The sequence below is a fragment of the Mixophyes fleayi genome, chromosome 4, assembly GCF_038048845.1.
Source record: "Mixophyes fleayi isolate aMixFle1 chromosome 4, aMixFle1.hap1, whole genome shotgun sequence".
Taxonomy (NCBI): Eukaryota; Metazoa; Chordata; class Amphibia; order Anura; family Limnodynastidae; genus Mixophyes; species Mixophyes fleayi.
Genome location: NC_134405.1, coordinates 112,390,664 through 112,411,957, shown reverse-complemented (window position 1 = coordinate 112,411,957; position 21,294 = coordinate 112,390,664). Strand labels below are relative to the sequence as shown.

Here is a 21,294-nt window from a genome sequence, read left to right as displayed (position 1 = left end):
TCATTATAGACAGTTTTTAGATTTCATTGTTTGTCATCAGTCTGTTTTTGTCCACAGGAAAAGCAAAATGTGTATGAAACAGAATCCAAGTATCTGGAGGCGGCCAAGCACTGCGCTGTGCGGTTCTGCACGTACACGGAGCGGCTGCTGCTGGTGATCTCCTCTAGCTCCTGGAAGGTGCTGATCTGCTTATTACACCACATGTTTTCTCTCTCTAACAACTCGAGCAGCCTCTAAAATCACTGCGCGTGTTGATGTTTGATTGATATCCATATTTGTCTCACTATATGGAGATGTTAAACTGCTAAAGTGTCACTTTAGATCTTCTGGAGAGATGGAATTACATGGCTGAGATAAGAGGTTAACACAGTAGATGCTCTCAACAAAATCAGTTTCTCATTATTCCAGTACATATAACAGATGTCTGAATATGGTATTGCTAGGTTGAGAATTGAGATAGAAAAATACTATATATTGTGTATATTATCTTATTGTAGATCCCTTTTTGATCATCAACACGTCCACCCACCCTCTATATCCACAATACACAACTTGTTTTTTTGCTGGGACTCCAAGTGTTTGGAAAGCATTATTTTTTTTTAGCATTAAACACATTTTTCATAATCATGGTCTCCCAAATACAGATTCTGGGACCACACCTGGAATGCCATCCGACGGGTTATAGACATTTGCTCAAGCTCAGAGGTGTCTAACTTATGGGCTGGTGTACCCTTATAATACAGCATAAGCGTTATATATCACCCATCTGGGGATTAGTATTTGCAGGAGTACATATGGTGAAGCTTAATTGGAACATTTGGCACATGACTCACCAATTAGACAAATCCATATCACTCCTTTTCTGTTGAAAAGATTATATCCATGACAAGTTGTTACATTGTCATATATGTAAGATGTGCTACTTAGTGTACTACCCAGTGTGCATCCCTGCCCTGTCTGTATTTAGTCCTGCACAAGAGCACAAGAGTGAATCTGGTCACAAAAGTTGTTTGCTGGCATCTTGTGCTTTATAATATTCTTGGCATTATAGACTGCTTCAGTGGTTAAAGAGGAAATTTAAAAGTGGCGGTATGGGAAATATAAGTGAATGGAATTTGATAGTTTTACTATGAAAGCTGTAGGAGAAGTAACAGTACCACCGTATACAAGCCCACTTCAACCACTGGTCTGCTATATTTAACATATATGTGTGACTGTATGCTCTTGGATATTCTATCCCATTAGATTATAAATTCTCACAAGTAGAGCCCTGTCTACCCTCTGTCTCATAGCAGGACCATCTCCATTCCAATCATGTGTCTTTGTTCTGCCTCTATGTATGATTTGTTATTTGTATAGTTTGTTGCACTGACTGTGCAGTGTTGCAGAGTTTTGTGGCCTTATAAATAAAAAATGATAATGACAAAATGCTTATCCACAGACAAACTTAGAAATCTTCCTATTCCATGACTATAAGTCACAGCTTAGAATAAGTCATGCAGTATGTCAATAATTTGTATGTTCTGTAGGTTTTTATTATTGTTGTTATTATTATTATTATTGTTGTTGTTGTTGTTGTTGTTGTTGTTGTTGTTATTATTATTATTATTATTATTATTATTATTATCATCATTATTATTGGAATCAGTTTTCATATTGAAAATAGAATGTTTACTCCGCATTGCACTCACAATTATTCAGTGACATTTGTTACCTTCTCATTAGACCTTACAATCTAAATGTTGATGCCTGAAAGTGGCCCAAGGTGTCATCATTAATCACTCTTTTTCTCTTTTTTAGTTTTTTGTAGTAATTGTCAGATAAATGATTAGAGTGAAATACTGGCTGGAGACAGTGGCTATAAAGACCAAATAGCACATTGTCATATAGAGAAGAATGCTTTAGATCATTTAATATATTTGTATTGAGTTGATCGCACATTAATCACATCACAAATAAATTGTAAGAAGTGCTAGACAATTCAAAATACACTCTTTTTGTGTCACTACATAAAGACTATAAGCCTTTGAACAAATCAGCTCTAATATACTACGTGCACCCTTGTTTATAAACAAAATAATGTTTAGCAAAATATTACTTCATCTACCAGTATGTTTAGCAAAGTGATCCTGTTACATGCTGACATAGCAATCAGCCATTGTATGTGCTGATCTATACATGAGAATGCAGTAGGAACTAGTGACATCACAGAGGCACGCCCTGGCCGCATATTCATGAGACTCACTGGTTCTGAGGGGATTGATAGGCTGCTTTCTTATGAACCTTTTATCAACCTACAAAATGGCTGCCTCGTTTTGTGTAGTTAAGCTGTGGGCTTTCAGGAAGCAAAAATATTTTTCTCGTAGCACCGAAAGATTGCTGCCCACAATAAATCTTTCATGGTCATTACATTTCTCCATACAAGTACATGGTCACCTAGAAGCTTTGTGAAATGAATTCATTCCATCATCACTCTCACAGAATGTTCTCCAAGAGGAATCAGATGGAAAACATGTTCAAATATTGTATTGCTGTTTCAGTTACAAACTACTGTTTTAGTTTTCTGAATGGCTGATGGTACATATTGTGGTGATTTGATTAGGACCACAACATCTCAGCCTGATTTTAGCAAACATGTCATCTATGACAACTGATCTGCCCTCAGGATGATGTTGTAGTTTTTGAAGTTATCATTTTCGACCATTTATTACGAACATCCCACACGCACTTATTTAAAGTATATAAAATATAATTTCAAGTGTTTTTGAATCTCCATTCTAAATAATATCTCTCCTAGTTGCATATTTACTAATGAATAAACTAGTGCATGTGATTATTTAAACACAGCACAATGCAATGGCACTTACACATATTTATCAGCCTAAAGCTTTGTTTTATTACACTGCCAATTCCTCTTTTCTATAAGACTAACCTATAGACCTAGGATGCTGAAGGAACGTTACATAGATTAGTACTTCGGCCTATTAGCTCTCTCCTTTCCTTAGGCCCACCAAAGTTATTATACTAAATTAATAATGTTTTGACTAATGATAGAAGTCAGTAAAGTCTACTAGCACATAATGGTATTAAAATATAGTTAATCGATGCTTCAATCAAAATAGAAGTCTTCTTTAAAATCTCTACACCCCCAACTAGTAACACCTCTGGGTCCTTTCACCGGGAACCTGCTTCATCTATTCTCTGGGCAGCTGCGTCTGAAGAATTTTTAAAAGAGTGAAGGTTGCATTAGTAAATAGATAAGCCACTGCTGCACTGGCAAAGGGATCCCAGGATCATTACTAACAGGGTCTCTTCAGGTCTCTTGTCTGCCAGAAATGGTAAGGTAACAGCTTTCATGTATGTAAAGTGTAAAGTATTTCTTATCTAAAGGTGGATTCTAGATAACTATAATCTTCCTCTAAATTTACATCTGCTAGTCATAATTATTATTTTGCTTTATCTGTTAAGATCCTGATTTCATGACATTATGTACTGATATTCCCATTATCTCCAGGTCTATGATTACTGTGATTTTTCCCTCCTGTGTACTGATGTTTGTAAAAGTGGTGAAAACTTTGCTGGGGGCGAGTTCCTGGCTGCTAACAGACTTATCATCTGGACTCAGGATGGGCACAGCTACATCTACCAGCTGCTAAACAGGTGGGCTCACATAGGACTGGCATATGATGGTTCAGGTACAAAATAAGCTGTTTGTAAGTGTATTGTAGAAAATCCCCTGCTTGTCACACTTGATCAAAACCCATAACAAAACCCCTTTGACATTAGAACATTTGGCTTGGGTTTGGCACTCCTCGGTCTTTATGTGAAGCAGCAGGAGATGAAGAAATAAGATTACCCATGTAGAACTTGATTGGACAGATGGTGCTATGATTTCCAAGAACACAAAAGTAATTAGTTACCATCTTTGTAACTTCTTGTGGTGCTAAGAATTTTAACCCCATCGGTCACCTTTTGTTTGATGTTATTTTAAAGCCTCATGTCGCTTTATTTCTACAGTGGTCCTTCCAAATCTGTAAGTCCGGCCGAAGGAGGATTACTTAAAGAAACAATCACTCCTGTCTTACTCTGCTCTACAAGTATGAAGGAAAAGGTACATCATCACCAACACTAAAAGCAAAATATATCACATACAGCATAGCGGTAGCTTAATCAACGTATATTCAAAACTGGTGTTAAGAAACCTGTGCAGCATAATGTAACTTGTTTCTAGGGTGGAACTGATTGCTGTGTATTTGTTATATACAAATCTATAGCACAATTACATAGTCGATAACCTTCTGTAGGATGTGGCATAGCAAAACATTCAGAAATCATTAATAGACGTAAAAGAGTAAAGAATAGTACTATATACAGAGAGAAGTAGGGAAGATTAAAAGCATATGGCAAATATACTAAAATAATTTCATAGGGGTGTGTGGGGAAAACGGGGATGTACGAGATGAGAAGTTCACTAAACGAAAGGGACAGAAAGAGAGGTGTACATTAGTATTTTCCATTATAAGAAGACATTGAGTCTCATTTATTAAGCGCAGTAAAGGTGCAAAAATTCTCTTTGTTGGCCCCAGTTTGCAATGGTGCTTCTAAAGTGGAAGGAGCTTGTAATTTGATAAATGTTTACACTTTTGCAAACCTAGCTCTTTCACATATTTTCAGCTGCACGCAAACGTAGGTGCGCTTCTAGTTTTTAGAGTCATCTACAAAGACGGTAAAGTAGACATGCACCTTGAAGTGCATTGGGCGTTCCTTGTAGGCACACTGGTGCATAATCTAACAAGCCCAGTGGGCTTGTAAACGAGGACCAATGTCATTTATATAGTTGTTCAATGTTTATTTACTTGTTAAATTCTGAACTGATCGGTGTGGTACAGATAAGTATAGATATGTAGTTATACTTAGTTTGACTTTTGTAACCAGGATATCACAGGATAGAATAAGGACATAACTAGAAATAATAATATAAGGGGGAGCGGATTGGACTCTCTGGCATTAATAACTTTCTCATTTACCATCCTGAAACTTTTTACATATATTTTTCCTTAAGCTCATTATACTGTATACATTTGGAGATCATTAACGTAGCACACTCATTTTGTGGGTGTAATGGGATTATACAGGGGCTTTCTATCTTCTGGTACACATGACATGAAGCTTTAGATAACTTCATTTCCTCGGTGATGGCAAAGAAAATTACATTGTAAGTGGACCCAGCTTTATTGAGCCTTAAGTGGCCAGCTTAGGGGATGTCGTGTGCGAAGAACAACATTTGTGAACTATAATTTTCTGCCTCCACCTGAGTTGCCAACACCTTCTAAGACCGTCCGTGCTGACCTCCACCAGGTCCAGTACCCTATTAGGTGTGTGAAATAGTTTGGGACTTACCCTGTTTGTGTCTGTGACAGCTGGATCATCAACAGACACAGGGTGTCAGATAGTGGCGGTGCTTTTGTACTGGCTATCTTAAGGTCACGCCAGGGTCCTAATTTTGACTATTAACATTGCTGCCGCAGCCAAGGTGGAATAGGAGGTGCCCAATATGTTTTAACCTGGGCTGGTGACCTCTATGAGGGGGGTGCTTTGTTATGCCCCTGCCATCGATTGAGTAATCAGTCTGGGGCTAGTTATCGATGTGACAGAAAGACCCCCTCACTCATGGTTTCCCTGTTATAGTGGAAAAGAGCCCAGGTTATCTTACGTTTTTCTGCTTGAGGATTTGGGGAGGGGAGTATGCTGCCCATTTCTTTTTAGACTTTTGGGTACATGGGGCCTGCCTTTATCACCAGTGACAATTTTGTGTGTGTGAAGTTATTGATTACATTGCTTGGAGTGTCCCTGTAAATGTGTTTCCCTGCTGAAGGGCAACATGGAGGCACAAAACAGATCCCATTAAAACTGCAGAATGAGACCCAATTTCTGCCTACTCGGAGCTTGTGGAGAAATCAAGTCTTTTCAATGGAATGGAAATGACAGTGAGTACACCCCTCTGTATGGCAAGGAGTGTCCCTGAAATGCACACACACCCCTCTTTATCTCATTCTCTGTAGCTGAGTTCCCATTTCTACTCCTTGCTGCTCATTTTGACTCATAAGAACAGTTGCCATCCTGAGATAATTAACACACTGAATGATTAAAGTAAGAAGTATCTTATTTAAGTCTCCTGGACAAAACTATGTTGCAATGCAAGGGGTGAAAATTAGTTTTCTGTTTTGCACATAAGTTAAATACTGACTGTTTTTTCATGTAGCACACAAATACTTGATAGCTTATTTGTACACTGAAATTTAAAGTTGATGTTTGTGTGCTACATGAAAAAACAGAAAACAGAAAACTAATTTGCACCCCTTGCATTGTAACATGGTTTTGTCCAGGAGACTTAAATAAGAAACTTCTTAATTTAAGTTCCTTAATGAATCAGACCCTTTGTCCGTACATTGGTGACATCAACAGTGCTAATGAAATCTTGTTCTGAAGTTACCTAGACTATTTAAAGTGGAAGAGACATATCCTATACCCGTAATCATATTTTAATGCAAGATGTTCTGCTATATTAATACAGAGCTTTTCATGTACTATGGGTTTCATGAATGAAAGGAAGGAGCCATTTTTTAAGATACTATATTCTGGAGATTCATATGGCAGACTCAACTTCTGGCATATCCCTGATGTTCCTGTGTCACAATGTGATGGCTCCCCACTGGGTAAGACAATGTGTTCTCTTTTTTATTTATTATAATGCAGTACAAATGTAAATACAGTGGCTACAGACATTACTACATGTACTGTTAAAAAGTGATTATGAAATCAGGTACACATATAAGTAGGCACATAGATTAGGGTCTGATTTATGTTTGGACATACATCTATTTGTGTTGCGTATCTTGGTTGAAATGGTGCCCTTTATGCCAGTGAACACAATTGTATACAATTCATGTTCAAATGCAAATGACTCTTTCTACTGCCAATGACTTAAGAGGCAGACCAGAGGAGGGAAGGGGTGAACTAGCATAGGCCTTGTACAGTAAATAAAGGCATTCCAAGGTCCTTCTGCCGATTTAAGTCCTGGGGTAAATTTATCAAGTTGCGAGTTTCCGGCAGGCTTGAAAAGTGGAGATGTTGCCTATAGCAACCAATCAGATTCTAGTTATCCTTTTTTAGAATGTACTAAATACATGCTAACTAGAATCTGATTGGTTGCTATAGGCAACATCTCCACTTATCAAACCCGCCTGAAACTTGCAGCTTGATACACTTACCCCCTGGGCTATTCGTAAGTATGCTTGGTTTCATCTGAATTATTTGCCCAGCTACAGGGCAGGGTCAACTGATAGTGATGGCTGACATTAAAAACTACACATAAGCAAGCCACTAGGCACAGAACAAATGTATGCAAGTAAGATAGACTATAAAACACCTTACATGTATAGTATGCATTGGTGTGAAAACATATTAAAAATACAAACTAAAATCTGTATTTTTATTAATTAATACACTGTTAAGAGTTGTTTGTTTATTTTATAATATAATTTTTTTATGCGTTCTGATGTGCCCTTATATTGCATATACGCTTGTGCGTGTACTGCCGTCTGTTCTTTTTGTCCACATATAGTGTAGGCAGAACTTACTTACACCCAGATTCAAATGGAAAAGCATCTTAATATATGCTTATATTTGAATTCGGCTGGAGTGATGTCCAAGTTCCATGTTTTTTTTTAAATGCAACGTATGTGCAAGTTGCTTTCAGGCTCATAATGTACTGGTACTCATAGTAGCAAATCTAGGTTGTGCTTGCAGACACTGCATCTAATGTCAGCCAGTAAAATTAAATAATATTTTAATTTGTTACTAAAAATTAGATCAATAAAAACCTGTGCAATTGAAGCACTGCAACCATTCAGCCTACTACTATTCCTTTCAATTTTAGAAATTGATATATTAATGGTCAATACATTTTATAATGTTATCAGTTGTTTATCTAGAATAGTTTGGCACCAAAGTCCTAGCTGAAGTAACTAATAATAGAGATCTTTACTTTGAAACGCAACTGTCTACAAGATTATTTATTTTAAAAAATAACATATTTCATCAATGGTTCTGTTTAAAAAAGTAAACTGACATCTGCAAATATTTGCTCAGTATCCATCGTAAATATAAGAGATGTAAAAGATAAGACGTTCAATGAATTAATAGGCTCTAGATATAATGCTTTTATGTCTGTACAATGGTTATTCTGGGTTTTTTTGTTTTTTTAGAGATACCACTAAAGGTAACAATGACTCTTCAGGAAATGTTTGACAGACATAAATCAATGTCTGAAGGAATAATAGATCACCTCTGTGATCCCGATGAAGGAGTGTCAGTTTCTGCAGTCACAGCATCTCTCTATATCCCCAGCCTTGATAAGTTAGTGTGTGGCTGTGAAGATGGCAACATCGTCATAACATTTGCATTGCATGCTGCCAGGGCAAGACTTCTTCGAGACCACTCTATACTCAAAGGTAATAATGAACGTGTGAAATTAAAATGACCTCATACGATCTCAATAGTCTCTTAAAAATATTAGTTTTAAATTTGTTCAGGTGCTGTACATAATGCCAAGGTTTGCTAAACTGATCTTTTTATCTCCATGGGGCATATTCAATTCTTGGCATTATAGCCAAAAATCTCGCGGCGCGTGCACTATTGCCATTATTACGGTAATAGTGCGTGTAAATACCGTTATTACGGTAGTTTTCTCGCTGGATTTCAGCTCACGGCTCAGGGAGCTGCGACGTGAAATCCAGCTTACTATTACCGTAATAACGGTAATAGTTTTAACGCCGCAGGGAATTCAAAGAATTGAATATGCCCCTATGTGTCCAAATGTGTAGTATGTCTCCTTGAAGCATCACATTGCCTTACTGTTTCTAAACACCACCAGTGAAATACAGCCACTCTCCACAGAAAGCAACTGTAAGGTCTTGCTGTTTTGGACACATGTGTGTTCGTTAGGTCTCCGTTTATTGTCCTTGATGTATAATGCACTTGCAAGTGTTGGGTGTGACCATATTGATGCTATCAAACATAATGGAGCTCACCAGATGCACTGATTTAAATTCAGGCATGGAATATAGAAAGTGCTTCTGATAGGTTCTGTTTAGGATAATTATAATACTAGAGTATGATTTGTTTGTTTTGTTGTTCACTGCTACGTTTAGCTATTTGTCTGACTTTGACCTTTGATGCTTGCTGCCTGCCCTGACCTCAGCTGGAAGTTTGTGAACTCTTTAGTATTATTTTGTGGTACTTAACTGTCTGAGCTTTTGCTGATGCAGACTGACTCTGACCTTACTTTTGCCTTCCTAAACAATAAACTCATCTGACATGTGCACAAGTCCTGCTTATGGTAAGCTGATAGAGCTTTAAGGTAGAGTAGGCTGCTACAAGGGAACAACACACAAGCGTGGTCACTTTTGTTAAATGATAGGAAGTGGGCTAAAACAGGCATTATAATGGGCTGCATTAAAAACCAGTACTGATCCCAGTTTGCCACAATTTATGTCTGATAAACATGGAAGGCTTACTTTCCCTCAAGTACAAGCCTGAGCCTAAGATCAGCCTGCGAGAATATTCTTCTGGGGCTAAAAGACTTCAAAGCCTTCAAGGAATTTGGAAACTTTATCTTAATCTGAAACCATGAGCATCTGTCTCTGACGGACATACAGGCTCTATCATGAAAATTTGTGCCCCAAGAGGAACCTGAAATATGTACCTCTGGTTAGATCCTGAGTCGTCAGCCTTATCTTCAATGAAAACTCTTTTTAATGCTTTAATCCTGCAATATTATGATCCAGGTCATAACTTGGCTGAGGAATACTGTTCCGAAATCTATTGCAGGTAAGTTCACTTAATAGGCAAATTATGTACAAATATCTCGAGCACTTGTGAACTTCCCTGTTCCTTAGACTTTGGACAATTCTTTCTTTAAGACCACTTGTGCTCAGTTAGCCATCTCCTGGGAGCACTGAGGAACCTATGCAATTAGGTACTTAATAATTGTTCCCTGAGGAAAAGAATTATCAACATTTGCTGAGATTCTGTCTTTATTGGGGACAGAAAGTGCATTTTGCCAACAGTTGTAGGAAGATACTGGGAATCTTTCATGCTTAGGTGGGTCAAAGAGACCCACAAAGACAACCAGGTTCTGACTTCTCAAGTGAACAATAAAATGCAAATTTCACTTCCTGTTTGCTAAGAATTTGAGCAACATTCTGAACCTGCTTTAATTGATTCTGGAGCTGACATTTTCTAGATTTTTCTTTGGCTATACCATTGTCTAGCAATTTTAGAGTCAACCTTTTTTCAGGATATATGTGGAATGTTCTTTTGATATCGGACATTATAAGACAAGAAGTGATGGCAGGATGCCATTTAATCGAAATGTGACTGTGTATTATTTGTTTAAAGTTGGTAGTGGAATCAAAAAGATTTGCTATTCTAGAGTATTTTATATTGATATTTAAGAATTCCAAAATATTTCTATTTTGATTCCATGATGCAAGACATAAACATATGAAATAAGCCAAAGAAGGTGAATATTTGTATAGCCTTTGCTTGTGTATATATTATACATCTTAGAATATTTTTGAGTTATATTAATAAAACCTGGTATTAGACACAAGACATTAATCCAGCATTATAATAAAAAAACACCTGTTCCTGCATGACTGTTTAAAATAATGTTACACTGCATATATGCACCTAGTCCGGACTGTCGTTATTTGTGTGACAAATAAATTATTATTAATTATTATTAATTATTAAATACATTATTGCTAAGGCTTATTTATGTATGTGCAATCCTGCAGCACTAATTATGTTGCATGTTTGCTTTTGTGCAAATGCCCTCAATTTTATGGGTAAGAACATCCATCTGGAGGACAGCCGCAAGAGTTGACAAGTTTACACTGTCTGAAGGAAGCCGTTGAGCGGTTAAGAAGTTTTTCTTGCGAGTGCAAATTAAGTCAGTGAGAGTATCTGCTTTTGCTCCTCAAATGCAAAAATAAGATTTTCTTTTGAAGGAGATTATTTAAATGACATGAGAAGGTGGAGAGGGTACTTTGTGAATGGAGGGTCCCTGTTTTGCATGAGGACACATCAACATTTTTCTCCTCTCAAAAGAACTTTTTGCACTATCACTGATGTGAGAGAGATCTTGGGCTAGATTTACTAAGCTGCGGGTTTGAAAAAGTGGGGATGTTGCCTATAGCAACCAATCAGATTCTAGCTGTCATTTTGTAGAAAGCACTAAATAGGTGAAAGCTAGAATCTGATTGGTTGCTATAGGCAACATCCCCACTTTTTCAAACCCTCAGCTTAGTAAATCTAGCCCCTTGTATCATTGTTTCCCTTTAATGGGTTGCATTTTGCACCTTCTAGATGCAACCAATGTACTAGAAAATAGAATAAAAACACATTTAAACAGTAAAGGTATAACATATAATATAGACAGTTCCAGTGTCCACTCCCATTTGCGATTAATTTATGATTGTCACAGACTGCAGCTTTGTTTGCACATAGCCCTGTTACCTGTGGTCAGATCAGGGCCAGTCTTTATCAACACCTTGCCAGTGAATAGTTTTCACATACATTTCTGAAGATGACATCTTGATTGAAGTACAGGAGCGGATGGGTTTGCAGCTCCTTGGCGAAGATGGCAGGCAACGCCATTTCTCGTTCATGCTGTAACAGACCAGCTTCTGCAGTTACTGTAGAATCTTTATGCCCTCAGGTGTGGCATCATCATTGGTGGCAGCTGCTGTAATAATTTGGCAGTGTAGAGTTACCAGATTATTTGAGTGCCATGCACCAGCATCTAGCATTCTTAATGTGCTCCTTGAAATGCACTAGAGTTCAAGTATAGTAAGTTGCGAAAATAAGGAAGCGGTTCTTGTTTGTGTCATTTTCGGTCCTTTTGTAAAGCAGATATTAACAGCAAAATAAACTGAAATGTTATTATTATGACCAATTAAATATATGAAAATGTGTGTTTTCTGGCATGTTACCAGCTAAATTTGTCTTTCTTAGGTACTAGATTTACTAAAATACGATTGTTATTTTATTATTATCTTGCTCATAGGTTCATTGCTACATAAGGTATTTGCAGGCCATTATTGCAGCGTGACAAGTTTACTTTATCCACATGGACGGTCGGAGAAGTTTGATCCAAGTTGGCTCATTTCTGGTGATCAGAATTCATCTATAATTTGGAGAGACGTGTTCACAGGAGAAATATTGCACAAGTTCACACTACAGTCTGGATCAATACTGAAGCTACTTGTTTCCCCTTGTGATTATAAAGTGAGTAGAATGGTATAAGTATAACTACTATTTTTTTGTATTAATTTGTATGTTGCTCTTTGTGTTGTATCATATTATATATATATATACATATACAGGGCTGCCAAGAAGAATTCAGGGCCCGGGTACAACAAATTCATGGGGCCCCCCTTCATAGTCAAGCAAGCCCCAAAATTTTTTTGCGACGCCTTACGGCGGCGCAAAGAAATTTAGGTGTATGGTCATACATTCAGGGGCGTAGCTAGCCAAACAGCGGTGCACAATTTTTGGGAGGTGTGGTCATGCATTTGGGGGTGTGGCAAACGTGCCATTGGGGCGTGGCTAACATCAAAATCACTAGGCTCTCAATTCGCCGGAGCGTCACATATGTTCAAGCACTCCTGACTTTCAGGACATCTACCACCACAGTGTAGTATACAAACAATGCAGTGTGTACACAAACAGTTCAGTCTTGGCCTACACCTTACATTGGGCACAACTTTCACCAAAAATTGGTATTGTCCCTACTAGAATCACAACATTTCACACACTGTGCTGCTCTCTCCTACCTGTTCTTCTCACTTTCTCCACCTGTGGTTGCTGGTTTCTTTAGTTGTGGCTTGTCCGGATCCAGAAATGTTGAAGGACCTATTTTGAAAAAAAAATGGCTACATTTAGAAAATTACAGCCAGCCCCGGCGTTAAATCAATAGCACCCACGATTAATAATTAGGCCTTCCTCCAGCCCCAACATTAAAATAATACTATTCACATTTAATAAATAAACCTATTTCCCTTCCTGCAAACAGCCCCAGCAATACCTATTTCCCGCAACCATCACTGCCGTTAAATAATTCATAGTCACATTTAATAAATAGACCTCATTCTCCCTAAACTCACCCCAAGATTCAATAGCCCCCAAACCACCCCATCTTAAATTAATAGTCCCCACTATTAAATTGCCTCACCATCACCCTACAAACAAAATAGCGCCCATTAATTAGCCGTCACCTACCTCACACACACTACATTGCAACAAGCCCCCTGTGCCATCACACACACAATACTGTGCCCCTTCATCACTACACTGTGCCCCCTTATGCTCACACTGCGCCCTCCATGCTGCTTTTCCCCCTTCTTTTTTACTTTGTGCCTCTCTCCCACTTTTTTTTCCTCCTTTGTTCCTCTCTCCCACTTTTTTTCCCTCCTCTGTTCCTCTCTCCCACTTTTTTTTTTATTCCCCTGTGGCTCTCTCCTTTTTTTCCTCCTCTGTTCCCCTCTCCCACTTTTTTTTTTATTACTCTGTGGCTCTCTCCTTTTTTTCCTCCTCTCTTCCTCTCGCCCACTTTTTTTTCCTCCTCTGTTTCTCTCTCCCCTTTCTTTATAGTACTGTCCCTCTCTGTTTTCCTCCACTTGCCTCTCCGTTTCTTTACTTACCTTTTGTCAACTTCTTTCTTTTCTTTTCTGCTCTTCTGTCTCCTCTTCTGTCTTCTTTCTTCATGCTGGCTGCGGCGCTCCTCACTGACTGACAGGCGTGACTTGATGATGTCACGCCCGGCAGTCAGTGTGAATGGAGGAGAGGAGGGACACGGCGCCGCGCGATCACGTGAGTATTGGGGTTTTTTTTGTTTTTTTTTTCTTCCAGCTCCCAAGAAACCCAAGACCCCCCCCCCCCCCCCCCCCCCCGCGGGAAAAAAAGTTTTAAAAAAATATCGCAAAAGAGAAAAAAAAAAAAAAATTAAATTAGCAGCGAGGGCCCGGCCCGGGCCCCCTGGCATGGCCGGGCCCGGGTAAACTGTACCCGCTCCCCCCCCTCTCGGCGGTCCTGTACATATATACATCTCCTGAGGTAGTTGGTGTTTATAGCAGCCGAGAGATTTCAAATCAGTCCAAAGGTTTTGTGCAACTGGCCTCAGACTGATTTGTTCAGTAATAAAGGGAAAGAAAATCCCTAACTAAACACCTTACCATCCAACTCTAAATAAACACTGTGGTCACTCGTGACTAACAGACTAATGCAGAACAGTTACTTACAGGCAGATATCAGGATTTCTCTCACAGAAACTCTGCAGCTGTGACAGACTCACTGTGCTTGCTGGCAGCTTTTTACGAGCACCGCTCAGGTGCAACTCCTGATTACCAGCAAAATCACTGGTAACTTGGATGACCCGGTTAATGGGCCTAATTGATGGAACCTGCCCTCACTCTCTATCCATAACCCCAGGACCCTTTTCCGGATTTTCAACAGGCCTACGGCCCTTCAGCAGCTTACACCCAATATCGTTTTTCTGAGGTTTTAAAACAGTAGGTGAAATATATCTGCAATCAAATACTAATTCAATGACTTTGTCACAGATCCCTCTCCACTGTTTTGACCTAGGGGCCAGAACACTTGTAGCCCCTAAGCAGAAAACCCGAGACAATGCATTAGCATTGGCTAACTGTGTACCGGGTCTATGTTCCACTGTAAACCTAAAATCCTGTAAGGATGGAAACCATCTCGTAACCCAGGCATTCTTTTATTTGCAGACATTCACTTCAACAGGGCATGATCCATCACCAGCTTAAGCTGTCCACCCAAGAGGTAATACCTCAGAGTGTCTAATACCCACTTAATATCCAATGCTTTCTTTTCTACAATGGCATACCTCTTCTCATGCTCATTGAGCTTTCTACTCAGATATATTATAGGGTGCTTCTCCCCATCTCTGGTTTGGGATAACATGGCACCTACCCCTATAGCAGGCATTTGTCTGTACAACAAATTATTTTGAAAAATCTTGTTATTAGTACAGGCTGCGTACATAGCAACACTTTTAATGCCAGAAAGGCTGCCTCAGGGTTCCACTTCACCATGTTAGACTAATTTCACTTTGTAAGGTTTAATAATGGAACCTCTGTAGTGGTGACATTAGGAATGAACCATCAGTAATACCCTGTGATCCCCTAAAGAGTTCTCACATGTTTTATTTTATCACAGGACAGGGACAGTTTTGGACAGGCTCAATTTTATTCAACTGGGGCATAAACAGACCTTTTCCTATGGTAAAGCCCAGGTACCTAACCTCATTAGGTAACATTTCTTCAGGTTGGCTGTTAGCCCTGCCTTTCAATTCAGTCCAACACTGCTTGAACTCTAAATGAGAGTCCCAATCTGTACTGTGAATCACAACATCATCCAGATAGGTTGCTGCATATTGTCTGTGGAGCTTCAACATCTCGTCCATGGCATGCTGGAAGGTTCCTGGGGCCCAATGTAATCCAAATGGCAACACCTTATATTGATATAGCTCTTCTGCAACAGAGAATGCTGTTTTTTCTTTTGCACTGTCGCTGTCAATGTAACCTGCCAATAACCTTTTATCAAATCAAGTGTGGTGAGATATCTGGCTGTCCCTAACCTTTCTATCAGCTCATTCACAAGGGACAGGCATCGAATTTCCATACTGCTTTCAGCTTATGGTAATCATTACAGAAGCGTAGGCTGCCATCTGGATTTGGGACCAGCACTATGGGTCTGGATCACTCACTGTTAGACTATGCTATAACATCGAGTTCTAACATTTTTGACCTCCTTGGAAATAGCTTTTCGCTGGGTTTCATGTACCGTATATGGTTTTACGTTGACCTTGACCCCTGGTCCCATAACAATGTCGTGTTTTATTATGGCGGTTTGGCCGGGTTGCTCTTGAAAATACATAATACTGTTTTTTGTGATGAACCCCTTAGCATCGTTGTTTGGGCCACTGACAGTGTCTATGATACCTTTACTTCAGGAATTAAAGGATATTGGGTTTTTGGTGGGCCCGATTCAGCTGCCAGTGCTGACCTATACTTCCAGGATTTTATTAGATTTTAGGTTTTTCCCTGATCTAAAACAGGCCCCCCATTTGGGCAAAAATTTGCTTTCTGGTATGGGCACTAGAATCAGAATTCTATCCCGAGGGGTAAAGGTACGTACACGGGTGTTCCTATTATACACCCTCTGTAGAGGGTCTGCTCCATGATGTGCTCCTTGACAATAGGTACCACTGCAGCTTGTATATATATATATATATATATATATATATATATATAATATTTGCCAGGAAAAATCTTCTACTTATTTATTTATTTATTTTCTGTGCACTGATATTCTGTTTTAATTATTGATTAAAACACCTTTGTTTTGGCACGGTTGAAAATAATTTTAAAAGACAGCTTTAGGTCAGCTACAGCTGACATTTAAAAGAAGGCCTGACCTTTTGAATAAAATACATAGAACTCTGACAGACAGTCAACATGCAACACAAAAGTCTCTATCCTGCAGTGGGGAAAAAAACTACAGTATGCACTTTTAAATGTAATTGTCAAAGGTAACTATACTGTGGCTGCCTATCTAAACAAGTATTTGTTTCCTTGCGATATAACTGTATTTTATTACTGTAATTTGTAATTATTTTGTCAATCTGGGGAATGCCGATAATAATCTGCTAACTATATTCTTTGAGCTGGTTCCTAAAGCAGGGGGTTGGTAAAAACAGACAAATTAATCAAAATATACCTTTCCATAACATTTCCTATGGTTACTTTTAAATATCCAGACTAATCCCAAAAAATTACCCACAACCATAATCTACTTCTCCTGAGCACCGGGATATCAAAAATGTATCCTTTTAAAATGGGTAATTTAGAGCATTATAAAGGGAGAAATAGGGAATTTTTTTTTGGGGTAGGGGATTACCCTTATATTTCACTTTTCTCACTTTCTTTAACCTAGAAGTTCTTTCAAAACTACAATAGCAGTTACTATTGCCTCCATATCACTCTGGATCTAATAGTGATGGGATAGTTGATTGTAATCCAATGTCAGGTAGTTGTCCAAGCTAATAGGGATTTCACATGGGGTAAAGCATGGGGAAGCCTATTTAACAACACAGCACAAGTAGCTCCACTAGTACAGCTTTCGATTGCTACTACTATCTCATGTTGGCGGTAGTCAGGGGCGCTGAGGTACTGTTAGGAATAAATGCTTTATTAGTAAAAATAAACCACTTTTCCTATTTATTTTTTTAATGGAAAAAAATAATTACTATTTTTTTTAGTAACATTTTTTTTTTGTGTGTGATCGGGAACTTGAAGCTCTGAAGTTCAGGCTTCCAGTTGCATAAAATCTTCATTATGGAGAGGTCTTGATAAACAGACCCATATGGGGTCTATTTATTAAGCTGTGATGGGAAACAAATCTGGAGAAAACTGCTGTTTTGTCCGGAGAATGGCCATGGCAGCTTTTCTTTCAAAGCTACCATGCCTTAACCTATTCTACATTGGTCACTGCAGTCCCCATAGACCTCCATGGAGACTGCAATCTGACCTAATTTAAAAGACAGTGAAAAGCTTTGTTCAAGACAGCATTAGCTCCTGGGTGTCCAACGCCGAAGCAGCCTCTCTGGATCCATCGCCGCGTCCCATCGCTATACTAATGCACAACCCTAGCAACACAAGTGCGTTAGCCAAATGGGTCATCTCCTCCCTTCGCGTTAGGCTGCTGGCGAAACATTTTTTAGTTACTTTAGGAGAGGTGGGTCCTCCTGGGCAGGCCAATGAGCTCTGGCTCGGTAAATACCAGCGGCAGTACATTTTGTATCCCTGCACTATGATTCTTACGGCAGCCCACTATCCACAAATAGATCCCTAAGTATTCTGTAATGTTATCTTGTTTCTAATCATAATAAGCTGTAAAAAACCCTGCAGGACCCTGTGCTTTGACTGAATCCACTGAGATTTTTATAAAGTCAAATAGCTAACTATAGAACTATTCTACGTTCTATTTATATTCTGTCATTTATTTATTTTTTCTCTTTTTTGCTCACAGGTGAAATTGTTCCAGAGCATATATTGTATATGTAGTGATAATTCAGTGGCACTTCTGAATCTACAGGAGCGAATTTGCTTTTTCCATGCTAGAAAACATCTATTTCCTGTAAAGACCATGAAATGGCACCCAGTGGAAGAGGTCTTGGTGGTTGGCTGTGAAGATGACTCTGTATATGTATGGGAAATTGAAACAGGTAGTTTTATGTTTTTAATGTGCTCATCACATTGTACATTAAAGATATTCTGATATCTTTACACATAATATATATATATATACTGGCAAAGCAGTGCATATGTTTATGCTTGCTGTGGCCCCATTTGCAGTGTGAATGAATACACCGATTTCCAGTCTGTATAAAGTATTTCTGTTATCAGTGAATTTTGCCGGATGATCACACAACTATAACTTCTGAACTGCCCCAGTGGGATGCAAGTTAGAGAGGGACAACATTCCTAAGCAATGCCTATTTCATCTCAAAGACAGAACAGATAGTACAATGGATACATTTAAATAAATTATTTCAGGTATATTATTTAGCTTAGTAATACTCAATACTCAATAGTGTTTTAAATAAATTAATATCCCATTCCTTTACTTTGGAGCCGAAGTAAAGTAATTGAAAGCAAATACATTAATAATTAAAATTAAAATCTGGCTAAAGTTCATTATCAGTCTGGGACCTATGATCATTATCATCATCATCAACAATTATTTATATAGTGGCAGCAAATTCCGTAGCGCTTACAACTGGGGACAAACACAGTAATAAACAATATTGGGTTTAACAAATAGTTAAGAGAGCGCTGCTCGCAAGCTTACAATCTATAGATCAATGGGAGTCAGATACATGAGGTTAAATCTACATACTGCATATTGGTCCAGCCACATTGCGAAGGATACAAAGTGATTCGTATGCTATGTGATACAGTCATACAGCAATGTTGGTCTGGAGTCAGAGGGTTGTTGTCTCGTGTGAATTGTATAAAGTGTGGTAATAGGATAGCGTAAAATGAAAAGGTTCTATAATTGCTTGAATTAGGCGTTCGTCAAAACACTAGTGGATTTAGTGGTTTCTTGAACACCAACCTGGATTGGCGCTGACAATGACAGAGAGGAGAGGAGTCCCGCAAAGAGTTTTGGACTTCGCTGCAGGTGAGTTTGCAGGTCCCAGCCTTCTGCTCTGTCTCCAGGTGTGGAGTATAATCTAACATTAGTAGTACAGCCTGTGCAAGAGCCTAATTGTAATGGACAGCTATAACCACACATACCATTATTAGGAAACAAAAGCCATAGAACTGCTTCTTTCGCTCTGTGTGTCATAAATAAGCATATAAAGCCAAAGTGATCATTCAGAGCCAATGTCCTGAAAGCTAGTAGCTTGATGATGCCGTGGGATGTTCCTCAGCAATACAATGGCATTGAACATGTTCCTTCCAATACATGGACTATGCACTTTCACATTTACACTGCCCAGATGATAAAGATATCACACTTTTAAATTTGCAATGAATACAGTATACTGCACATGTACAGTCCAAAAAATGTACCTTATAAAGAAGTGGAGATATTTAATGCTTTTGTCATCCAAAATACTACACAGAATTATATTTTCAAGTGTTTTAGACTTAGTAAGGTCTACAACAAATAATATACAATATGTATTATTATTATTATTAATTTTTATTTATAGGGCGCCACAAAGTATCCGTAGCGCCGTACAGGGACAAACAATGGCACAGTACAAGGTGAAACAGCACAGGACAAGTAACAGTAAGCACTATAACTCTGGGGGCTCAGGCACAGCATGAAAGAGAGGGAGGGAGGGGAAAAGTGAGTATAGGCAGGTAGTTATGGCCCAAGAGGGTGGGCACAGATGACAGGTTGAGAGTCACTGAGGGGAGCGGAGAGAAGTGAGAGGAGACAGAGGGCAGAGGGACCGAGAGGAGGTGAGCAGAGTAGCTGGAGAGCACAGTTAAAAGTGATGGAAACAGGAGGTAGGAGAGCCCTGCTCAAAGGAGTGAACAATCTAAAGGCAGGGGAAGACAGACAGACACATGGATGAGACGGAGAGACGGGAGAAACGGAGACGGAGTCGAAGAAGGGGGAGAAGGGAAGAAGGGATGAGAAAGAGAGGTAGCCGACCGGTGGGAGTTTAGGCATGAGACTGGAAGGCTTTAAGGAAAAGGTGGGTTTTTAATGTTCGTTTGAAGAGGACAGATTAGGGTAAGTTCTGATGGAGCGGGGGAGCTTGTTCCAATGGAGGGGAGCGGCGCGGGAGAAGTCTTGGATACGTGCGTGAGAAGAGGTAATCAGAGGGGAAGAGAGGCGACGATCATTGGACGATCGCAGTGGGCGGGAGGGAGTGTGAATAAAGATAAGGTTAGAGATGTAGGGAGCAGTGGAGTTGGCGAGGGCCTTGTAAGTCAGAGTGAGGAGCTTGAAAAGGATTCTGTAGGGGAAGGGGAGCCAGTGAAGGGCTTGGTAGAGTGGGGAGACAGAGGTGGAACGGCGAGAGAGGAAAATAAGCCTAGCAGCGGCGTTAAGTACAGATCTAAGGGGAGCGAGATTAGAGAGGGGGAGGCCGATAAGGAGAAGGTTGCAGTAGTTCAAGCAGGAGATGATCAGAGAGTGGACGAGAGATTTGGTAGCATCCTGGGAGAGGAAGGGCCGAATGGGGGCAATGTTGCGAAGCTGGAAACGGCAGGATTTGGCGAGAGAGTGAATGTGAGGGGCAAAGGAGAGAGAGGAGTTGAGGATGACACCTAGGCAGCGGAGTTGGGGAACAGGGGAGATAGATGAGTTGTCAACATTGATAGAGAGGTCAGAGGGGAAGGAGGTACGAGAGGGAGGAAAGACAATGAGTTCAGTTTTAGCAAGATTGAGTTTAAGAAATCTAGAGGACATCCAGGAGGAGATGGCAGAGAGGCATGCGGATACCCTGGAGAGAAGGGAGGGAGAGAGATCAGGAGAGGAAAGGTAGAGTTGAGTGTCATCAGCATAAAGGTGGTACTTGAGACCGAAGGAGCTGATGAGTGCACCCAGAGAAGAGGTGTATAGTGAGAATAGTAAGGGTCCAAGGACAGAGCCCTGAGGGACCACGACTGG

General features: G+C 39.5%; 1 protein-coding gene and 1 long non-coding RNA gene across 3 annotated transcripts in view; one reads left to right on the top strand and one right to left on the bottom strand.

Annotated features, from left to right (window-relative positions):
- Nucleotides 1-21,294, top strand: part of WDR72 (WD repeat domain 72) — a 247,424-nt gene that overhangs the window by 90,742 nt on the left and 135,388 nt on the right. Inside the window, exons 7-13 of one of the 2 annotated variants that reach the window (XM_075208023.1) lie at nt 58-177; nt 3,515-3,660; nt 4,018-4,111; nt 6,575-6,716; nt 8,268-8,513; nt 12,134-12,354; nt 18,187-18,382. In XM_075208023.1, the coding sequence (XP_075064124.1) occupies nt 58-177; nt 3,515-3,660; nt 4,018-4,111; nt 6,575-6,716; nt 8,268-8,513; nt 12,134-12,354; nt 18,187-18,382 (1,165 nt within the window). Of the gene's footprint in view, nt 1-57; nt 178-3,514; nt 3,661-4,017; nt 4,112-6,574; nt 6,717-8,267; nt 8,514-12,133; nt 12,367-18,186; nt 18,383-21,294 lie in introns of both variants that reach the window. The other variant, XM_075208021.1, reaches the window with a different exon arrangement.
- Nucleotides 1-21,294, bottom strand: part of LOC142151920 (uncharacterized) — an 88,662-nt gene that overhangs the window by 18,407 nt on the left and 48,961 nt on the right. The window lies entirely within an intron of this gene.